The sequence below is a fragment of the Hippopotamus amphibius genome, chromosome 3, assembly GCF_030028045.1.
Source record: "Hippopotamus amphibius kiboko isolate mHipAmp2 chromosome 3, mHipAmp2.hap2, whole genome shotgun sequence".
NCBI lineage: Eukaryota > Metazoa > Chordata > Mammalia > Artiodactyla > Hippopotamidae > Hippopotamus > Hippopotamus amphibius.
Window position 1 is genome coordinate 77,188,418 of NC_080188.1, and position 21,760 is coordinate 77,210,177.

The 21,760-nt window shown below is 41.4% G+C and overlaps 1 protein-coding gene and 1 long non-coding RNA gene across 7 annotated transcripts in view; one reads left to right on the top strand and one right to left on the bottom strand.

Moving 5' to 3' along the window:
* Positions 1 to 21,760, bottom strand: part of SLC10A7 (solute carrier family 10 member 7) — a 249,193-nt gene that overhangs the window by 35,814 nt on the left and 191,619 nt on the right. For 5 of the 6 annotated variants that reach the window (XR_009052642.1, XM_057727486.1, XM_057727485.1 and 2 more), the window contains 3 exons: positions 13,715 to 13,798; positions 3,696 to 3,861; positions 2,547 to 2,598 (listed from right to left, as the gene is read on the bottom strand). Coding sequence is in view for 5 of the 6 variants with exons in the window: in XM_057727486.1 (XP_057583469.1) it covers positions 2,547 to 2,598; positions 3,696 to 3,861; positions 13,715 to 13,798 (302 nt within the window). In the remaining variant the exon portion in view is untranslated. The remainder of the gene's footprint in view (positions 1 to 2,546; positions 2,599 to 3,695; positions 3,862 to 13,714; positions 13,799 to 21,760) is intronic. The other variant, XM_057727484.1, reaches the window with a different exon arrangement.
* LOC130848993 (uncharacterized) lies at positions 12,785 to 18,396 on the top strand. The gene is made up of 3 exons (XR_009052643.1): positions 12,785 to 12,878; positions 13,303 to 13,416; positions 18,346 to 18,396. It is a non-coding gene; the product is annotated as an uncharacterized LOC130848993 (long non-coding RNA).

Below are 21,760 nucleotides of genomic sequence, written 5' to 3' on the forward strand. Positions count from 1 at the left end.
AAAACAAGTATTATGAACATTAAAAGTAATTGAAGTAGCTTAGTGCAGTGGAGAAAGCATGGGTAAATGCTTTTGGGAATGTCAAATGGAGATGAATTTCAATTCTAAGTATAGTATTTGCCAAACGATTTTGAGTAAGTTACTAAACTACTAAAATCTGATTTTAGGCACGTCCCTAAACTACTCTAAGTGTGGGTCATCATCTGCAAGATGGCAACAAAAATGCATAGTATCCTAGTCTCTTGCTGTCAGACTTGCACAAAATAACATCTGCACAATCCCCAGCACAGCACTCTGCCTGGCACAGAGTGGGGTTCAATAAAGGTTGGCATTTTTCATTCCTTCAACAAAATCCTCAGGTCTTCCAGCATGAAAACAGAATGCGGAAATCATAAATTTTGTCTAAGTGAAACATCTCCAAATTTTAATGGCATATTTTGGGGCTACGCAACCACTACCCAGGAGCACAATTATAGCTACCCCATATTCTGTTGTTTACCGAGGAACATGCATGTCTGGCAGTGGGCCATGCGAGTTCAAACCACCACAAAACTTCAGTGAGGGCAGAATAAGGCAAAATAGAAGGGCCTCAAAACCACAGGGCCTCATGAAAGTCCAGCCTACTGCATGCTGAAAATTCCCACTTCTCCTTCAACTAGTCGGGTACTCCCCATCCCCACCCCTCCTGCAGCAATCCCAGTGGTGGCTTTTCTGTGCTTTGCAAGGAATTTTTCAGTCACTGACAGTCTGATGTGATAGGATGAGCGGGTATGATGATTACGTCTGCCACAAGGACCAGCAAACAAACAGCCAACGAGAGGCAAACATCTTTTCGAAGGTGACGTAACACGTCATTTTCAAAAAGAACTTTAAAATAGCTCCCCCTCTCAGACTCACCCAATTAAGTCACATTTTCTCTGTGACTTAATGGCTCCAGGCTCTACTCTTACTTCATAAATCACAACCACAAGCTTGGGAAAATGCTTCAAATTACACCAATCAATAAATTTTTATTGACTGTTTACAACCGGCCTCGTGCTGTACCAAGTGCTCTAAGAGCCAAGTGCCTAACGTGAGGCCTGAACCATCCACCCTCGGACGCTGTTTCAGGCCCTAGAAACAACCCAGGCCCCTTCCCTTGCGGCAACTCACTGCCAGCAGCAGGCATTCAAGGCCCTGGCAATCTGGCCCGAGCTTACCTTTCCAACTACTATTATTATTTTTAATTTTCCTCTACTCTTATTGTTCCACTAGGTCTGTGTGTGTGTGTGTGTGTGTGTGTGTGTGTGTGTGTGTGTGTGTGTGTATGTGTGTGTCTACATCTGCATTACTATTTCTTCTCCCAAGAACTCCCTCTCTGCATCTGTGTTTGCTGAATAATTAGCTATTCTTTATGACTCATGTCAAATCCTATCTCTTCCATGACGTCCTGCTCTACCACTCTCTTTGGAAGTCGTGCTTTCTTCTTTGAATTGACTCCAGGTTGTGTTACCATAGCACTAGGAGAACACTCAGCTACCGGTACATATATCTAGTCTATAAAGTCATACAGGATCCAAATCACTATTTGTGGCATTCAGTATGGTAACTTCTGCCACCAAAGACTTAAGTCATATCTGTTGAATGTTATATAATACTGGTGGAAGAAGTTGCATTATAGGTGAACCTTTAAGAACAGCAAAGATGAACTAGGACACGGGGCCAATTTTGACATGGGGTCAGCCTAAGTGAGGGACAGAAATGAGAATGTTTGAGGTTCCTCTAGGAAACAGCAAAGATTTGACCTCAAGCTAAAGCTTAGAAAGTGTGAACACTAGCAGTGGTTCACTGAGCCCCCTAGAACGAACCTCATTCTGCAGGCACTGGGTGACCACTGAAGGTCTCTGACCAAGAGAGCTACTATCAGGACTCTGAGTTATTGGAAGCAATATGAAATGCACGAGAAAAGTTCAGTCTGGAAACGAAGATTCCAGTAAGACATCCATGGCAATGGTCTAGGGAAAGAAAGCCTGAATTAGGGAAGAGGCTTTGAAAGCACAAGAAATATTATTACCGAGGAAGGATCAAGACATTTAAAAAATAACAATGTGAAGGAGTCCGGTCTGAGTAACTCCATGGATGGTAGTTCCATCAAAAAATAAGAGAGAAAGAGGAAATATTGGGGGGGAAAAGATTAATTCCATGTTGAATGTTCTGAGTCTGAGGTCTTGTTAAGACAGTCAGGTTAAGATATCTAAACGGTAAGTGACAAGCAGTGCCGGAGCTCCGGAAAACACTGCAGCGGAAGGTCCAGGCTTCCTCAGCAGGAAGCCGAGAGCGTGCGCCAGTGGAACAGAGGGGAGGAGGCTGCCTGAGCACACAACGTGAATACTGAAACGTGGACCAAGAACAGATCCTGTGGTAACGTCTACAACCTGAGGGTGGCAGGGACGAGATGGAACAGTCAGGAGACAGGAGACCAAGAAGAAGAGTGTAGGAGCTTAGATGCCCAGTAAAGAGTATGATTTGTCAATTAGGAAACTAACAAGAGACACCAAATCACTTACCTTGTTGAAAAGATGAAAGTTAAAAGCATAAAACTCAGCTGAATGGAACATACTGAAGGAAAAAAGAGATTAAATCTAAATTAGCACTGTAAAATCAGTATCTGTAGCATACTTACTGGTATGCTTAGTTTTGTCTGAAACTTATAGGAACTCACATAGAAAAATAAACAAATGAATCAGCCAAACACACACACATTGCTAAACTGACAGAATCATTTAAACTAGTGGGACTCAACATGTTCTCTTTTTCTTTTTTTTCCCACGCCTCTCGGCACGCAGGATCTTAGTTTCCTGATCAGGGATGGGAATCTGTGCCCCCTGCAGTGCAAGTGCAGAGTCTTAACCACTGGACCACCAGGAAAGCCCCTCAACTTGTTCTTACTGAAGATATTTTCAGATATACCCTATGATATTTGCTACTCAGGGTAACTCTAAAACTGCCTTTGATTTATAACTTCCTTATTTAATTTGTTCAACTTAAGAGCTAGTTTGTACTAAGAATAATAGCAAATAGCATAAATGTGGTAGCATATAACATATATTTTGGAAAAACTCATGTTGATTTAATAATAAAACATTCTCTCATATTACAATTACCAAAGCTGTCTTTGGTATTACTGGGTAAATAGAACAAAAGGTTAGTTTTGGACCCTAGCAGTAACTTGAATTTTACAGCCTGCTGCTTCTTAAAATGAAATATTACTTTGGGTATATTTTAATAGAAAAAATTATGCAAATGGTTACATTTGCAGCAATGCAGCCGATTACTATACTTAGAAAACAATAGTACTATCTATTATAAATCCTACTTTTAATTCACAATAAAGGGTAAGATTAGCTTCAAGTTACAATAAAATAAGTTGGTGAAAGAGTGCTCCATCTAACACTTGAATCTGACAGATTATGGCTTCTTTCATTTGGCATCAACTATTGTAAATCGGTCATAAAAAACAAAGGCGATTACGTCATAAGTGCATAACTGATGCCTTTTAAAGAACAGATACACACGATAGAGTCACTGCGTCCGTACATAGCATACAAAACAAAGTATTCTTTTCTAATCAAATGAACACGGGGGACCACAGATGGCGATGCTTTGCTATTGAAGAGGCTGAGGGGAGAGCAAGGATATCCCACCTTCCAACTTACTTATGAACAGTATGAGAATAAGGCTGAACTTATCCAGGTCAATATTTGGGTTCGAGAACGTGTCACAGAAGGTTGTGTAGATGATCATGAGAAGCACACTGCTGCTGACAGCACCAAAAGGGGGTTTCTTTCTTTCAAGCCAGTCCTTGATGTATCTTCGGACAATCTGAAACACAGAGACCAACAGGTTGCCTCTTTTCAGTGATGGAGTGAGTTGAATTGGGCATCGCAAAGTGATTCTGACAGCACAAAGACATAAAGGAAAGAGAATAATTTGGATGATGGCCACAGAGGATTTCAAAGCTTCCCCGCCACACCACTCTTCTTCTGGGGAATTTAACATTTGTAGTGCAACTTCCACTGGTGTCCATAATGAGAGTATATTTTCAACTGCATTCAAATCCATCCTTAATCATGCCAAATGCTCTTTGCTAGCTGTCACTGAGACATGCCCATTAAGCCTCCCCAAAGTTTATCTCCTCTGCTGATCCTAATGGATGTGTGTAATTATCACAGTCCCCTTTGCCTCGACAGACAATTCCAAGTGCAACTTTGGGAATCTTAAAAATCTGACATCTTCAAGAATTTCAAGACGGTAGATAATCGAAAGTGATCCATGGAACATATTAATATTTAAAATGCTAGCAATGCACCAGAAGTTTTTAATTAAATGATAACTCATGCTTGAAAAGCAAAAGTGCATGTGTTGTGGGAGTTTAAATAATTCAGACTCTGAATATCTAGAGTTTTTGTGAATCCAAAGACAAATGCCATTTGCATGCTTTTAGAATTCCAGAATTAACACTTAAAAATGAATAAACCTGTCCTAACTTTCCTACAAAAGGATGAGTGAAATATGAAGTTATATGGCAATCCTCTCTTATTTTAAAATCAAATCAGATATTTCAGATCAGGACAGCCTGAACACTGGTGATAACTTTAAGTTTGGATATAAAAGTGAACCACTCTATTTAAAACCTCTGGCTTTTGAAAGCAGCTGAACAAACCCAATAATGAGGACTAGAGTTGAGACACATTAAGTTTTGAGTCACTCATTATCCTGCATAATTGAACATGAGATTTCACAACAGGCTGAATTACCATGATCCATTAGCAATAATGAGGTCAGGGAACTTCTCCTGACAAGGCTGATGGGGTTCTGTCATCTTCCACTCTGTCACTAAAAAGGCTTAATTCGCAATGAGGCATGCCTTCACAGATACGCAAGAACAAATAAACGACTCTCCGGAGAACTGTGGACAAACAGCTATTGGATCAATTTCCTCTGATCCCAAGGACTCAGTAAGTGAAATAAGTGCTGAAAAAGAGTGTCCTGGCAGAAAGCTGACCGGTTGGTAAGAGGTACAGGTGCAGCACCTTGAAGGTTGGGTGGGGTGGGAGAAGAAAGAGGGTTTTATGTATACAGATAAATCGTGACAATATTTTTTAAAAGTAGATCTTATAATTAAAGGTACAGCTGCATTTATAAAAAAATCATGTTTTGGTTTTGTACAAGTGATCCCAAACCACAGTAATTTACCTAGTGTTTATTTCTTTCTTTAAAGTTAAAATGTAGTGAGGTATAGAGAAATAAGAGTAGTTCTGTCACATGGTGTTCTGGACTGATGTATTAGCACACAAATTTTGGTGCCCAAAGAACCCAGATCGCCCCATGTTCAGATATGTCACTATGAGGGTAGCTGCTTAATAGAAGGCTACAGGGACTTCACTTAAAAGGTTATTTCATAATCTGTTGTTTCTGGTAGCGTAAAGCTGGTAATTGCTCCAATTCACGGCAACTCAACTTCTTCAGGAAATAAAATAAATGGAAATGACATGGAGTTATTGAAATCGATACTGTCCTCCAATTTTGTTTTAATATACAAAGGTTAAAAACACAGAAGTCCTCTCTCTGCAATAGGTTACAGAGTGTATGATTCCAGTTCCAGAAGTAAAAGCATCTTCTCCCACCACCATCGACCTCTCTGACAAAATAAACAAATAAATATGAATGAGGTGTAACTCGAAAGTCAAAGCCATTTTAAAAACCAGGACAAATCTGTAATCATCAATCAACTTTATAAGCTGTAATTTGACTTAGTCAACCTAATTAGTATCTCTTTCTTCATTACAAAGTACTCAGAATCTCACAGTATATTAGGATTCTTTCAATATGGCAAGAAACACAGGCTCCAAATCCTGCATACTCCTAGCCAAAATGCCTTTCTTCTAAGCTCTCAATGCTGGATGCTTAATCTCGATAAAGAAAACAACTAGAAAGTTGGAAACCAGACAGACCCACAAATGAAACAATAACCGTAGGGGAAAACAGGTTGTCCTTTACTGCTTTTAGTCTTATAGTGATATTTGTCTGTGTTTTTATACTTTGCCAGCCTCCATAGGGCTTTTCCATCTTCTTCTAAAATTAAATTCACAAAGCACCCGCCTCTGCACTATGTAGCAAGAAAAGTGTTAAAATATCTCATAAACTACTGTACCTCAAATGTGTGCTCTGGATATAAACTCCGGGAATCCCATCTTCTCTCACACTTTTGACACAATCATTCGCCACTTGCCAAGAATTCATGTCATTTTTAAATTCGCTAAACCCCTTATGGGAAAAAAAAAAACTCTAACGAACTTTTTGGTTAACCCAATATAAATTTTAATAACCTTACACAAAACAAGATTTTGCTAGAGATATATGAACACAACCCGATATAAACCCCTCAGAATTCTCTCTTGCAGGGGGAGCGGGGGTGTCCCAAGATGAGATGCGAAAATGCACTCCCGGTGAGGTGGCTGGTTGTAGCGTTCTTCAGAATCTATACTCATTCATTTGCCCTCAGAGCTCACAGAAACCCATGCATTCAAAATTAAATGACACATCCTCATTAACTTTTTGCTTTTCCTATGGCGAGAGAAGGGAAAAAAAATCCTTCACAGGAAGCTTTTTATTTTATTGTCTCACCTTCTACATTTTGATTTTCTTTATTTTAAATGAATCACCAGGAAAGGTTAAAGGGAAACAAATTCGAATCCCTGTACTTCTAATAAGCTGAGCCACATGTCAATTACCGCCAAGCTGAACCCCCAAAAAATAACACGTCTTAGGTGAAGAAGGTTGATTTGCAGAGGTAAGTGAGAAGTATAATAGCCATCATTTTGTTTTCTTCATTTTTTTTTTCAGGGTATTTTCTTGTGTTTCTCCTTCTACTCTGTCTTTACATTTATAAATTGATTTTGAGTGGGGATATATGATGGATAATTTTTCATGTTAAGTCTGAATTTTAAAATTTCTTCAGGTGGCTTTAGACTGTTTCTTCAATTTCTTTTAAGAGATTTTTTTTGTGTTTTATTTTAAAACATTTTTTAAAATTTTAACACAGTTTTTAAAGGCTGCTTTCCATTTACAGCTATTATAAAATATTGGCTGTATTCCTCGTGCTGTACAACGCGTCCTTGAGCCTATCTTACACCCAATAGTTAGTAACCCCCACTCCCCCACCCTTATACTGCCCCTCCCCCCCCCCACTGGTAACTCCTTGTTTGTTCTCTGTATCTGTGAGTCTGCTTCTTTTTTGCTATCTTCAATTTTTATTCTCTATTCCACTGAATCCATACATTTTCATAAAGTGTTTTGTTTCTTCATTAGTATTCTGTTGAAATATACAGTCAGGAATATGATATCAAATCCAATTAAGTAACACATTAAATACTGAGTAGATTCAAAATAATATCCGTACCCCTTCTTAAAAAGTAGAAACAATTGGGACTTCCTAGGTGGCACAGTCGTAAAGAATCCGCCTGCCAATGCAGGGGACACGGGTTTGAGCCCTGATCCGGGAAGATCCCACATGCCACGGAGCAACTAAGCCCGTGAGCCACAACTACTGAGCCTGTGCTCTAGCACCTGTGAGCCACAACTATTGAGCCCATGTGCCACAACTATTGAGCCCATGTGCCACAACTATTGAAGCCCACGCGCCTAGGGCCCGTGCTCTGCCACAAGAGAAGCCACTACAATGAGGAGCCCGTGCACCACAATGAAGAGTAACCCCCGCTCGCAGCAACTGGAGAAAGCCCGTGTGCAGCAACAAAGACCCAACGCAGCCAATAAATAAATAAAATTTATTAATTAAAAAAAGTAGAAACAGTAATAATAAATGGATACAAGAAGCACCTATCGCCTACTTCACTTTTCAAAAATTCTTTCCCTCCATTATTTACTTCCACTCTCAGGAGCAAGGTCACGCAGGCATTATCCTGCTCAGTTTATAGCTGAAGACAAGGGCGCAGGGAGCCCAAACAGCTTGCATAAGATGTTAAAAAGCTAGTCAGGTGGATAATCAGGAATCTGACCTCTATTTCCTGAGGGAATAACAGCACAGGGGGCTCAACGTACAGACTTTGGAGCTTCTTACTTTGTAATCGTGGGCAAATTCCTTAACTTCCCTGTGCCTCATCTCTAAAACGCACAGAACAGTAGTTGTAGTGAGGACTAAGTAATGAAATATAACATGCATTAGAACCAGGGACTGTACGTGGTAAATGATGGCTATTCCTATTTCCAAGTCCCAGTTTGGTGATGTTTCTATCACAACACTGTTCACCAATATATCCCACTGCATAACGTAAAAGCCATTCTTCTCTCAAAGCAATTCAAGGGAAGCAATGAAAACAGTTCATATCTAATATAATTTTGTAAGTGCAAAATTTTACTAGCATTAATAACATTAACTGCAGCGTTAGCTGGAGATTATTGAGTATGAAAAGCCAGTCTCAAACTGTGAAACAAATCACTTGTTCTCTAAGACTAGAGAATGCATAAATGATAAGTAATATGCTTTTTTTTACTGTTAATTTATTGAAAGAAAAGTGGGGTTTAGTGTGCTGTTTTAAAAACATTTTTCAAAGGTGGTGGAAATTCTGTTTCATTAACATTTACTCATAAATCTCTCAAATTTAATGCATAAAAGAAGTATTTGCCACAAGCACTTAGATATATTGAAGGCTTTATCAGAAAAGGAGAAGAAATATTACAATAACACACATTTTATTTCTTTCTACAATTGACAGAAGCAAGCAATCTCCCAACCATCTATAGAAAGACTAATCTTATCTCACAGAGTCACAGCATCGTTGAGCTGGAAAATATTAAACTCCCCGTCCTACAAATGAGGTAAGTGAGAAGTCACGTGTATAGCCAGGCAGTGGCAAAGACCCGACTAGATCTCACGTCAAATCACAGTCAGTCAATAATGATTTCAACCCAAAAGAAGTATTGTTTGGAGAAAACACACACACACAAAAGAAAATAAAATCCACTCTCAGAAATATAAATAAAAAATGGAATGATGAAGTTTTATCATCACTAAAAGATGAAGGAAAATATTTTCAACTCACCCTTCCTGGTCTTTTTCTTCTCCCTCTAGTTCCCATTGTTTATTTAACAGATAATAATAAAATCTCATTTAAAAGTGCATATATCAACAATACACACAACAATATCTTTGAGCTGTTTTGCAGAGGTTGAAACCCCCTCCAGGTGTGAGAAGTTAATGGTTAAGGTTGGGATGCTGCCCACAAGCATGTAGACCCCAGACCAGCTGGATTTGAAGGTTGATGACGCTGACTCCTCCTTAGCTCACCACCAGCCCATCAGAAGAATGCAGGACTGTTACTGTCTTGGTCCTTACCTCCTACCCCTGACCACCAGCCCCGACTATAAGCCCTCTCCCTATTCCCCAGGGAGGGGGACACAGTTCTTGAGGCGCTAGGCACTGTGTTCCCCCTTTGCCTGGCAAAGTAAGAAAGCTATTCTTTTCTACTCCTCCAAAAGAATGCATACAAAAATCTATAGAAATGTTTATTTTCATAATGTGGCACCTCTGGTTACAATCAAGAAACGAGGCTACCTTGCTGGGAATCTAGTTCCTCTGAAGTAGTACACTGAGCACTTCTAACGAGGCCCTCAAAGATCACAAAGGTTAGGGTTGTCAATCAATTACAAATAAGCAGAGAGATAAAAGAGTAGACAAGGTCCCTGGTCTCCTAGAGCTCACATTTGAGGAGATAAATAAAAAGCAAAAACAGTAAATAAACAAGCAGCAGATAATGATCCCCACCAAGTACAGATTCAAACTGGCTCATCCGCTAGCGGCTGAGTGGGTAGCCTCTGGAGGAGGGGTGAGGGAAGGTCTTTCTGAGGAGGTGACAGGTGAGAGGGCGTTCCACACAGAAGGACCAGCCAGTGCAAAGGTTCTAAGGCAGGATCAAGGCTGGCAGGTTCCAGAAAACAGAAGCAAAGTCAGTGAGCCCCGAGGCTAACGGCAAGTGGGAGAGTGTCAGGGGAAGTAAAAGGGACTTGAAAATAGAGGACAGGGTGAAATACTCCTGTAAGGAAGCAGAGTAAGATGTCTGGGAAGTATCGAATGACATTTTAAATTTGGGGTCATGAATTGAAAGCAAGATGAGAGTGAATTATATGTTTCTCTCTAGCGAAGCTGGAGACCTAGGGAAAGTGGCTGCAGGGGGCTCTGAGAGGATAAGTTCAAAGTTTTCTTCAGCCGATGTTTTTATACAGCTTACACCCAACTACTGAGTATGCTATTAGATACACTCATGATAGAGTTTCCGCTTCCTGGAAGCTCACGGGTACATTATTGTCTCTCCTGATAAATATGACAAGTGAAGTATGATGGGAGAACTGAGTTTTCAGGGATGGGTAGGAGTTTACTGGCAAAAAGGATGGAAACAATAAGATAAAAGCATGGAGCAGTGAAGGGGCACAGTCGGGTGAGCGGGTGGTAGCTTACCGCGTGGCAGAAGAGGAGGCTGTATGACGGGGATGGCGGGAGGGGACAGGCTGTGAGGGCCTTTGTGGGCCACCGGAGGAGTGGGCAACAGGGAGCCACGAGGGAAGTTTCTAAGCAGAGGAATAACATAATCTGGTTTGTGCTTTAGGACCACCCTGGAGGTAGTGAAGACAATGGATGGGAATTGGAAGAGATTCCCAGCAGAGAGACAGGTTTGGGAGGCGCAGAAATTTAGACAAGAGATGCTGAAGGCGTGGCACTCTCTCCGGCAGTGCGAACGAGGCTGCAGATGCCAGAGCCGAAAGAGTTCGGAGGCAGAAGCAGTGGCATTTAGCGCCTGCCTAGAATGTAAGGGAGTAAGGATGTGAGGAGACAGGGTGGTTTCTAGGGGGAGAGCCTAGGGGTGTGACTGTTCACTCCCAAGACTAGAATATAAAGGGACAGATGCAAACACACAAACCTTTTTGTTTGTACGTAGTTGCAAACATAAAGGTTTCCTCTTTGAAAAAAAAACATTAAAGTACTTTGGTACTAGAGTACTGTTTAAAAACCACTCATGTTACTTTTTGACTACCTTTACTACTTTATAATTTAGTATAATAATTTACTACTGGGCACGCAAGCAATCTAACAATTCATTTTTCTCTCTGGATAAATATGCTTAATTGCATCAATTATATAACCCTATATATTAAAAAAAAACACTGAATAGCTTAGACACAGGTTTTTTTTTTGGTCCATATACTTTAAGCCAAACATTTATTATTAAGAGAGATTATTTCTGAGATCCACTAAGAGAAGAATGTGTGAGCCCTGAATTATTATATGGAATTAATTTCAGAACCAAGAGAATAAGTATGGGTTTAAACTAATACTCTCCACAGCTTAACCTGTCCAGAGCTGAGCAGGGCAGGTAGGTTCCTCTATAAGACACAGCATTTCCCTAATTGATCTTAGACCTCTCACACGTTCACTCCCTCCCTCACTCATCTAGCACGCCCAATATTGGGCGCCTGAGGTCTTGGTATGTAACGATAAAAAAAGCAAATGTGATTCCTGTACTCACGAAGTTTAGGGTCTAATGAGGGAGACCAACAGTTAACAAACAAACAAAAGATAGGTATATATTGTGGGGACTTCCCTGGTGGTCCAGTGGTTGAGCCCTCACCTTCCAATGCAGGGGGTGCGGGTCTGATCCCTGGTTGGGGAGCTAAGATCCCACCTGCCTTGCAGCCAAAAAACCAAAACATAAAGTGGAAGAAATATCGTAAGAAATTCAATGAAGACTTTAAAAGTGGTCCACATCAAAAAAAAAAAAAAAAAAAAAAAAGCCTACATTTTGACAAAGGTCAAAAAAGAACTCAAAGAAGGTACCACAATAAAGAATAAAAGGGAACCATGCTAAGGTAGGTGGTCCAAACAAGGTATGAGTTAAAGAGTCCGATGAGCACCGAGTTGCAGTGGTAGGGTGGGTAGAAAGACACTCTAAACAGAAAAATTAAGCAGCAATTGAGAAAAAGCCAAGGAGGCTAGAGTTTAGGAAATGCAGCAAAGAGAGAGGTAGGCACCAAAAGATTTGTTTGGGATACCTGTTAGATGAGCAGTACTGCGGGAATATTTTTTCAAGAATTATCTTATAGTTAATTAAATGGCATTCTTTGAATGATTTAACACCCTCCCTCTTTCCTGTAAATTTTTTTTAAAAAAATGTTTCATTAAAAAAAAATAGCGCATGTGTAGCCCATGCGGTGCTGTGTCCCCCAGATCCATCTCTTCGAGAGCGAGATGCTTAGTCCCACACCTGTAGGGTGTGTGGATTGACTGAAAGATCTCAGGTGAGTTCCTCTTCAGGAACTGCCGCTAAGAGAGCAGACGCACCCAAGGGCATGCCTCTCCTGGGGAGGGGGAGGGAAGCCAGCATCTGATGACGGCTCAGTGCAAGAGGAGAGAAAGCAGGCACGCCTGTCTCAGGCAGGACAACGCTGAGGGGCCGCTCCAGCCCGAGGCCTTGCTGGGATGGTCCCACAGTTCAACCCCTCCCTCATCCCCATCCTGCTTGTCTTGTCCTCCCAGGTGTTCTCCCAGGTGTTGCTCCCAAGGGTTCTCCCCCATTCAGCTTTCTGCATGGAAACCTCTGTCCCAGAGTTGATTTCCCACAGAACCTAAGACAGCATGTAAATATTACATGTCTATATATACACCCTTTTTTATAGTTAACACCTCAGAGAGTTGCTTCCTATTTAGTACCTGCAGGGAACTTGAACGTGATGGTGAAACTACAGAGCACTTACCTGTACCAGGCTCTGTGAGGACAGAAACTTTACATGTATCGCACTTCACTTGATCCTCACCACAACCCTTTAAGGTAGGTCCCATTATTATACAATTTGATAAATAATGAACCTGGAGCTAAGGAGATTAAGCGACTTGCCCAAGGTCACACAGCAAATAACGGGCAGAGCTAAGAACCAGAGTCTAGTTGCTCTTAATCCAATATCTGTGCTCTCCGGCATTCTAAGGTATTGCACTATTTTTCTAAGACTCACTCAGCTTTGGCAGTACATTAATTTCTGTGTGCTGTTACTGCGGCCACCAATGATTAAAACAAGAACCACCACTTTGTTTTTAAATCTGTATGCTTATAACTGAATTATATACTCATTATCAACCTGTTATAAGAAGTTAGGGATTTCTTCTGTGAGTCTAATTCAGTAAGAATGATAAAGGAAACTAAATTTCCTAAGATCTAATTTTAAAAGCTAATAGAATTAAATGTTTATCAATTACAGCATCACACATATGATCTGATCACTACTATCAGAGGAGCCTAAGAAGCAGCCAGTCAAACACAGATGCTTGTTCCCCAAACGGTCATAACTGCTGAGACCTTATCGGAAATCAAGGTAATGATGTGCGAGATGTTTTCAAGTTAGCTACATAGCTACAAAGAAGGGATGATACATTTTAAAAAATCAAGATTGTGTGCAGGTGTCCCTATATATAGATATCTGCAAAGTAGACTGATATTAATTTAAAAAATAGATGAGACTATTGTGATTGAGGAAACCTTGTTTCACAGTCTTAGATTTTCATTTAACCGTCTCTTCCTCTGATTAGCTTTTCTCTCCATGGTCCTGACATTACATAAGGATTCACAATTTGATCTATAAAGAAAAGAGCAGAGAGAATTGGAGACCTTACCTGTCCAATAATGAGGGGAACCACAACAGTCATAAAAAGCTGAGAAAAAATAGATGTAAAAGGCACAGAAGAAGAGGAGCCAAGCTGTAAAACAAGAATACAAGAGGAGTTAGAATTACTTTAAATCAGTTATCAATAATGCTGTTAATTAGTGTAATAAATGAATTCTCTCACATGCATCAAAAACTTGGTAGCTATATACAAAGAGCAAGTGAAGTTACTTTTATTTTTGAAATGCAGCACAAAATAGACTGAGTGGTTTAATACATAATTTTTATTGGGAGACTAAGATTGAAGACAACTACTGTTTTGCAATTAACTTAAACTGCTCATTTTAAACACGTTTCTGAATTGTAAAGTCATTCTGTGTTCACACTGTACTCATATGACATGACAGATCACCTGTAATCATAGTTTACGTGATTCCTATTTCACCCATCTGCAGATACGTAACGCAAACAAGTATGTCTCATTTTATTATCAATATAATATTTTTATTTATGTAAATGAAAGAATTTCTATCTTTCCTATTCCTCCAAAACAAAATTTTCTTAAGCAAAATCTAGGAAATAAATCCTGAAACATAACTTATTTTTCAACTTAAAATTTCAATATACCACTCCTAAATTTGCATGTCTTAACATTGTTCATAAGTCCTGTTTTGACTCCATCCTCATTTTGTGGTTCTTTCTTTGCTAATGACTGCAGTCTTAGCTTCATAAAGATGCTACTGCCAGCAGCACAAGGCAGTGTTTCTCGGTGAACACAGTCACACACTCACATTAACCTCAGCTGCCAAGAATTGCTGTCTTCCTATTAACTTTCTAATGTTTTTTCAAAACCTCCTTTCTGGACAAATAGTAGCCTGTTCCATAGATGTTTATCCCTTTCATGAGTCCCTTCTGCAACCAGGTTCTCCCAAATCAACAATGATGATCTCCCTGGCCCTTGGAACTTACTTTCACCTTCCCCTGCAGACCTAACCTCAATTTTCATATTTACCTAAGTTTAGTTAAACTTGGAAATATCTTTTGGAAAAGTAATTTTTGTGAAAGATGTGGAGGCGGTAATGACAGAGGGCAGAGAATGTTAAATAAAACATACCAAATATTTAGATAAGTGAAGTCAATGGCTCAGAATGAAATGACCTGGGACCAGTGTCTTCACTCATTTCTGATTTCTGCATGAACTGGCTTCCCAAAATCGCTTCTACGCCCTGGTGTATTTTATAAAACTCTGTCCACCACCCTCAGCCCCAATCTATAAGCACTCAAAAGGCCAAGAATGTATGTCTTGTCCATCAGTGGCCCACTCACTTAATACTGCTTTCAACACTGAGCACTGGCTGTCAGTTTCACCCACAAAAAGGGTAGCCTCTAGCCTTTTCCTCCAGAAGCAATATAAACTAAGGAAATACACACAGAAAAAATGAAACTGGTGAAGGACACATAGGATTTGTGGCGCGTTAAATGTTACACGGCTGTTAGATGTTTCTTTTTAAGCAAAGCCAAAGTATCAAGATTAAAAGCTAATGATTACACCCTATTTTAGAGCAAGGATGTTTTTGAAGTGCAAAGTATTTAAAAAATATGTTCTCTCCACAAACATTAACCCTAAGGATATTTCGGGGGCAAGGACTGAAATAAGGAAAAACATATTTTACAAATAAATTGAGGCACCGGATAATAGAAAAACAAACTTCAAAGAATAAAGTTCTCAAGTTCAAAAACATTCAGCCCAGTGCTCTATCCATAGGGTTCACAATGTTTGAAGACAGGCAGTAGGGTTCAGGGTGACAATCCTCGAGTTAAAAGTCTCAATTCTTGCCTGGAATCTCATGGGTGATCTCACACATCTCTGCTCCTCTTTCTATTTCAACTTTACTACGTTATTTAATGTATTTTTAAAATGTTTTCATGAATAATCATAGGAAGTTATATTCCCTCTGTCAGCTCAGTGCTTATCCCAGGAACCGACACACAGTATATGTTTGCAGAAGCACAAACCTGTGAAGAATGAACAGATGAAGTAATCTGTGCACATGGGGTGCTAAAAAGGGACAAACTCTTATCCAAAATCACATCCCTGTTTTTTCTAAAGTTAAAAAAAACACAAAACTTAAGTATATCTAAAAATCTCATTATCATGTAGCATCACAAAATCAGTTCGTATTTTATTCACTGCTTGTTTATCACCAGTAACACAATGAATTCTAATGTGCACCTAGAAACTAAGAGCATCTGTTCATGACAACAACCAAGCGAAGAAAGGACCAGCTCGTTCATGCACGTCCATGTAAAACAGCAGCGTGAGCCTGATGGTGCACGTTCTCTCCTTCAGTTCTCCTCCACCCCCTCCTCAGCTCCTTAATGCTGCTCTGGAAGTGAAGACCTAAAATTGATAGAATCCTAACCTGCAAGAGACTTGTAGTCCCATTCGCTCTTTCCAAAGATTGAAAACTGAGGTCCAGAGAGAAGTGGCTCGTAATTAACACTTCTAATACCTGTGTTGCATGAAATTGGCGGTGCTTCTCAAACACATCCAAGAAATTCTTCAGGCAGATTCATACTGGGAAGGCTTATTAGTTTAACCATCAAGTACTACTGCAGAGCAGTAAACTCAGATCAAATGGAGAGAAAAGTTAAAATGTGATTTCGTGTATTAAGTCTATTTGGGGGGTTCTTTTTAATCCCAATTCAATCTAAAAGGGAAGCAGAGGAAAACCCATTTCAGCTTTAGTGTTGAAGAATATTCTGTGTTTTACTTTCTAGATCCATCACATAACAGACCACCGGCATGTTCAGTGTTTGGAAGCCTCTTGTTCCAAGAAAACAGTGGAAAAGGCTATAGGGTGAGGGGGAGGGCAGGAGGTTGTCCACAATCCCCAAGGTCCCTTTGTCCTCGAAAACACCCATGATCTCTGATCCACTTGATGAGAGACACAGGTTAGAGCAGCCCTCCTCCGAGGCTCTGTCAGATCCGAAGCCAGAGCAAGCCAGCCAGGGATGTAATTAACTGGGTACATGAAACCAGACTAAGTACGGCAGGGATGCTGGGGAGGACGTCCCGCAGGGTGGCTCTCTTAGAAGTGGCTCTGAAAGGAAGGAAACCTCTGCCCTGGGGTCGAATTTGGCATAAGCCTTTTCTTTTGAATCGGCCACCAGACCTGTCGCTGTGGTCCGTGGGAAGATGCAGAGGTCCCCTTGGGGAGGTTCCTGACGCTGTGAAGTATGCCCTGGCATCCAGGAGAAAGAAGAGTGAGCATTTGCATTTGAGAGCATGGCTAGAAAGTTACAAGACCCAGTCATTTTGCATGCAGGGTTGACTTTAACTAAAGCAGAAGGAACTACGCTGCCTGAGCCATTTGGTTCTTCACATTTTAATGAGGAAACCTCATGTGGTTTCTATTTCAGAGACCAGTGTGTTTATAAGAAGCATCAATAATTTGCATGTTTGGATAAAGTTGTGGGTTCAGGATAAGCTTGTGTCAAGCAAGTGCTCTGAGCTTTGCTGAGTCACCCGGCAGGTTTAAAGGTCCTATGTCTCACATTGCCAACCCGTGCTTTAAGATACAGCATGTGAAATAAACAATCCAGGCACCGGCTAATTTCTTTCAGGAATATCGTGCTTTAAAGCAGAGAGCTCACAATTAGGTTTATTTGTTTTAATATCATGCTGAGAAGAAATGTTTCAGCGAAAATTAAATATGTGGGAATTTAAGACCTTTGTGTTCAATCATGCAGATAGTTACTGGTGCCTCCTGTGAGCAGAGGCATGTTCTAGGCCCCCCAACAATGAACAAAACACCAAACTCTCTCTCTCCAGGAGCGGCCTTTTAGCGGGGGGCGGGGGGGGGGGTGTGCCATGTCAGTTGTGGGATCTTAGTTCCCTAACCGGGGATCGAACCCTGCCATTGGCAGTGAGAGTGTGGAGTCCTAACCACTGGACCACCAGGGAATTCCCTCCAGGAGCTGCTTTTTATCAATAAAAGTTGAGGTCTGCCTGTGGGCCCACCCATCACCAAGTGCACACTCCTTTCTTCCCTCCACTTATAAGTGGAAAAATTCTAGTCTTTTTCTAAGGATTACTTCAAGCATCACTTCTTTGGGAATTATTTCCAAACCCTCCTCCTCACATGCAGATGTGGCCACCCCTCTTTTGTGACTCTGTGCTGCCACCCTACCGCTCAGAATCCTTGGTTGTTCTTGTTTACACACCTGCCTCTTCCCAACAGACTGTACGTTCCTGACGGTCAGGGACGTGGGTCTTCTCCACGTTTACGTTCCAGGTGTCCAGCAGAGTGACTACATTTTACATCTAGGGTGATGGTTCTCAAACACTGGAACACCAGAAATATCGGGAGGGCTTGTGAAAACACCTGTTCCTTGGCTCCACCTTCAGAGTTTCCAATTCAGAACACCCAGCGGGAAGGATGAGGGGAGGATGGGGAGAACCTGCAGTTCTAACCAGGCCACAGGTGCTGCTGACGCTGCGGAGCTGGGGTTCACATTTGAGAACCACTGTTAGTGCACAGTAGGTGCTCCAAAATGTGCGTTCGCCTAATGAATGACCACAACCCACAGGTAGAAAGTGGGGCTTGACGACTTTTTGTTTTCTTTCTATCCTTCCAGCTTTGGTTAAGTTACAAAGCGCTACTGAATTCACAGCCCCGAGAAAGGACCAGCAGCCTCCCATCGGACTGTCTCCTATAATTACAAATATGGTAACATTTATTGTGCACTGCTCCAAATGCTTCATGTGTTTCACGATTTAACACAGTGACCCTTGAGGTGGGTCTCATCAGTACCCTCATTTTCATAAGAGGAAACAGAGGCACAGGACAGTTAAACAACTTAGACGTGGTCACCATACCCAAAAAGTGACAGAGCCAGGGATCTCAACCAAAGGTCGGCTCCACAACCCTCAAACGTAATCCTTATATTGCACCGCACGTTAATGACAGAAGGGACAGAGCAGTGAGATGGGGAAGAGGGCAGGAGTGGAGGCCAAAGCTGGGCTCCCCTTATCTTGTCCATGTGAGCGAAGGAGAAGAGTCTCTGTGTGTCTGTATGTGTGTTGGGGGCGGGGGCGCTGCGAGGGGATGGGGAGCTGAAGGGTAGGCGGAAGCAAAAGAAGGGAGGGGGAAAAAAGACAAAAAGGGGATGGGAAGAAACTTGATAAGCAGTGGATGATGGTGCAGCCTTTCTTACCTGGGTTTCTGAATTTGAACCACAGGACACAGAACATTATTTGAGTGACTCTCTTCTTAACTCTCTCAAGGATGGTACATAATTAGTAGCAGGGTAGATGCATCAGAAAGAAGTTAATCCAGTACATACAAGGGCTGCTTTAGGGCATTAGAATTTAATTTTCTAACCTGGCAAAGAAAGGCTGAGTTGAATGATGCAAGATTGGCCGCTATCAATCCATTCAATTTAGAAACTACTTGATTTGGAAAAAATCTGGGGGAGGGGGGTGCTCCAGTCAGTGACATTTCATGGAGCCCAACTAACCAGACTCAGAAAGACAATAAGCAAATTCTTGATGAAGAGACGCTGACTGCCTGTAAAATCACAGTTATCAACCTACAGTTAGAAAACAGATGGTGCGTTTTAAATCACTCCTGTAAGTGAGCTGACCTGTAAATTGTCATTAACGCTCCAGGTCCTCACTTGCTCTGCTGTGTAATCAGCCTTTTATCTCCTACCAGGGAAATCCATTAGCCACAGGCATCATGACTGTTTGTGTCTCTCCTCGGCTATTAAAACATTATTGTATTAAATAATTCACCCTTGATGACCGGTCTTTGCTTTCATTAGCACCACATTCAGAGAAAAATAAGAATAGATATGTACCATTTATACTATAGAGTAACGAATGTTAAGTCTCTTTTGCGAGGAAATCATGAAGCCACTTCAGACCTATCCAGAGAGCAGGATGGGTTCCCGTCCTGCCCAGTGCCAGCCCCTCCCCACATTACCCAGAGCCCAGCCCCAGGTGAGGGAAAGAAGCAGGGGACCTGCTTACTACTGGATCTTTCTTGTACCTGCACACAGACACACCCATAGACACCATCCTCCTCCCGTCACAAAGACATGCAGGCAGAAGAAGGGAGAGTGTTCCCAGGCCTCAGCCCCCGAGCCCTTCTAGACTTCTGTCTTTCCCCGGAAGCTACAGTCCGGCTTTTCTTTCATTCCTGCTGTCCCTAATGTCACAAGGATACATGCAAACTGAACCGACTACTTACACCAAATCAATGACTTAGGTGTATACCAGCTGACAGGCTCAATGGAAAAAATGACTATCATTTTTATCAAAATTGAGAACATGGTTGTTAAAAACCCATATTGATTCAGCTGCATGTACCAAACTAAAACTGGGTTACGGCACGGAAAGTGTGTATTTAGTGAAAGAAATGCTCCTTTTTATGTCTAGAAGCATGGTATTTTTCCTTCTCTGAGCAACAGAAATAGGCTTTAAATGATTTTTTAAAGCTTAAAAAATATGTAAAACATCCCTTTTTGTTATATGCTAATTTAAAACATAAGATGAAAAGATTACCTTCCAATAACTGACAGAAACTACGTACAATCGTAAATTCTAGTTATTCAAACCACACAGAACTTGTAGTGAGATGTGCCCAAATGAACTGTAAATCGGGTTATTATCGCCCTCAAAGGAAAGCTGTGGGGAGATGGGCTCCCAGGACATGACAGACTAGAGGCGGAGATACGCAGAGGCATCAAGGAACAAACTTGTCCCTTATTCCCCAGCCACAGGATTCGGTCTCGTCAATCCTGAGTTTGGTTCAGGAACCACAGAACCTGCTGTTGCTAACAGTCCCTTTACGCAGACAAAGTTTTAAGTTCCTCCAGAGGAGGGACCAACAGACAAGGCTGGCGTAAGGAAGCAGCGTCCTCCTCACTCTGGCTGGATCAGAAGTGCTCCAGGAGCAGCAGCTGGTGTTGGCGGGGAGAAGCCTGGCTAAGTCGGCGCTGCGCCGAGCTGCGCCTGTGCCACCACCTCCCTTCAGATGTCTGCCAAGTCCCAGAGCAGCCGTGGACTTGGCCTCTCTGGGTCAGTGGTCCTTCAAGAGGGGGTGGGAGCGGAGGGATTTTATCTATGTTGCTTCTAGCGCATTTGAAAACAGCTTACCGGGTGCTCTCCCTTCCCCATTATTTCAACAAGGTCTGGGGGAGCCCTGGGCGGAGCATTTATGAAAGACTCCACAGATTATTTTGCATCACAAAATTCTCCCTGCGTGAGAAGCACCTCTGAGTGCTTTACACACGCAGTCAGAAGATAAGCTGCTCTCAGGCTCGAGGAAAGGAGATCCGTCTCACTTGCTTCAGGAACAAACACTCCTGGGCACATGGTGGAGAGCCGGGCTCTGTGCGGAGAAACTGAGGCAATCAATGGGCGAGTGTCTCTTCAAGTGCTTTATGTTTTATTATTACTTTATATATCGCACATGTGTGACCATCAGTTATGCAACCATTTTCGAACATACTACGAAAAATAATGAGTACTGTACGTGATACTAATGGCTGTATTCATTGTTTTGTTTACACTGATGGGATCAAAAGTTGAAAGATTTTCTATCATAGGTAGCCAATTATTAAAGAAACTAATGATGACCATAGCCTTGAAAGCTGCTACTGATGTCTCTGCCCCAAGCCTGACCTCGCTCTTTTGTGAACTCCAATGAAATTCAATCTGAATCACATAGTTTAGTAGTTAATTTTTCCTCTAAATTTCTTCCATAGCCTTTATTCTTGTTTACCAACATAAGCGTCACCTTTCTTCAAGGCAATGATTACACTTTGTTCTGTTTTGTCTTTCCGATGTTACCTAGAACTTACATGTCCAGGAAGTAGTAACTGAGTGCTGATAGTATGTCTTAAAATCACCTGTCTCCTAGGAGGCATGCTATGTAAAGCACAACCTGGAAGGAATGCTGCCTGAAAGCACCTTGTGTTCCTTTTCTTTTTTAAAAAATTGTTTATTTATTTGCTGAATTGGGTCTTTGTTGCTGCACACGGCGAG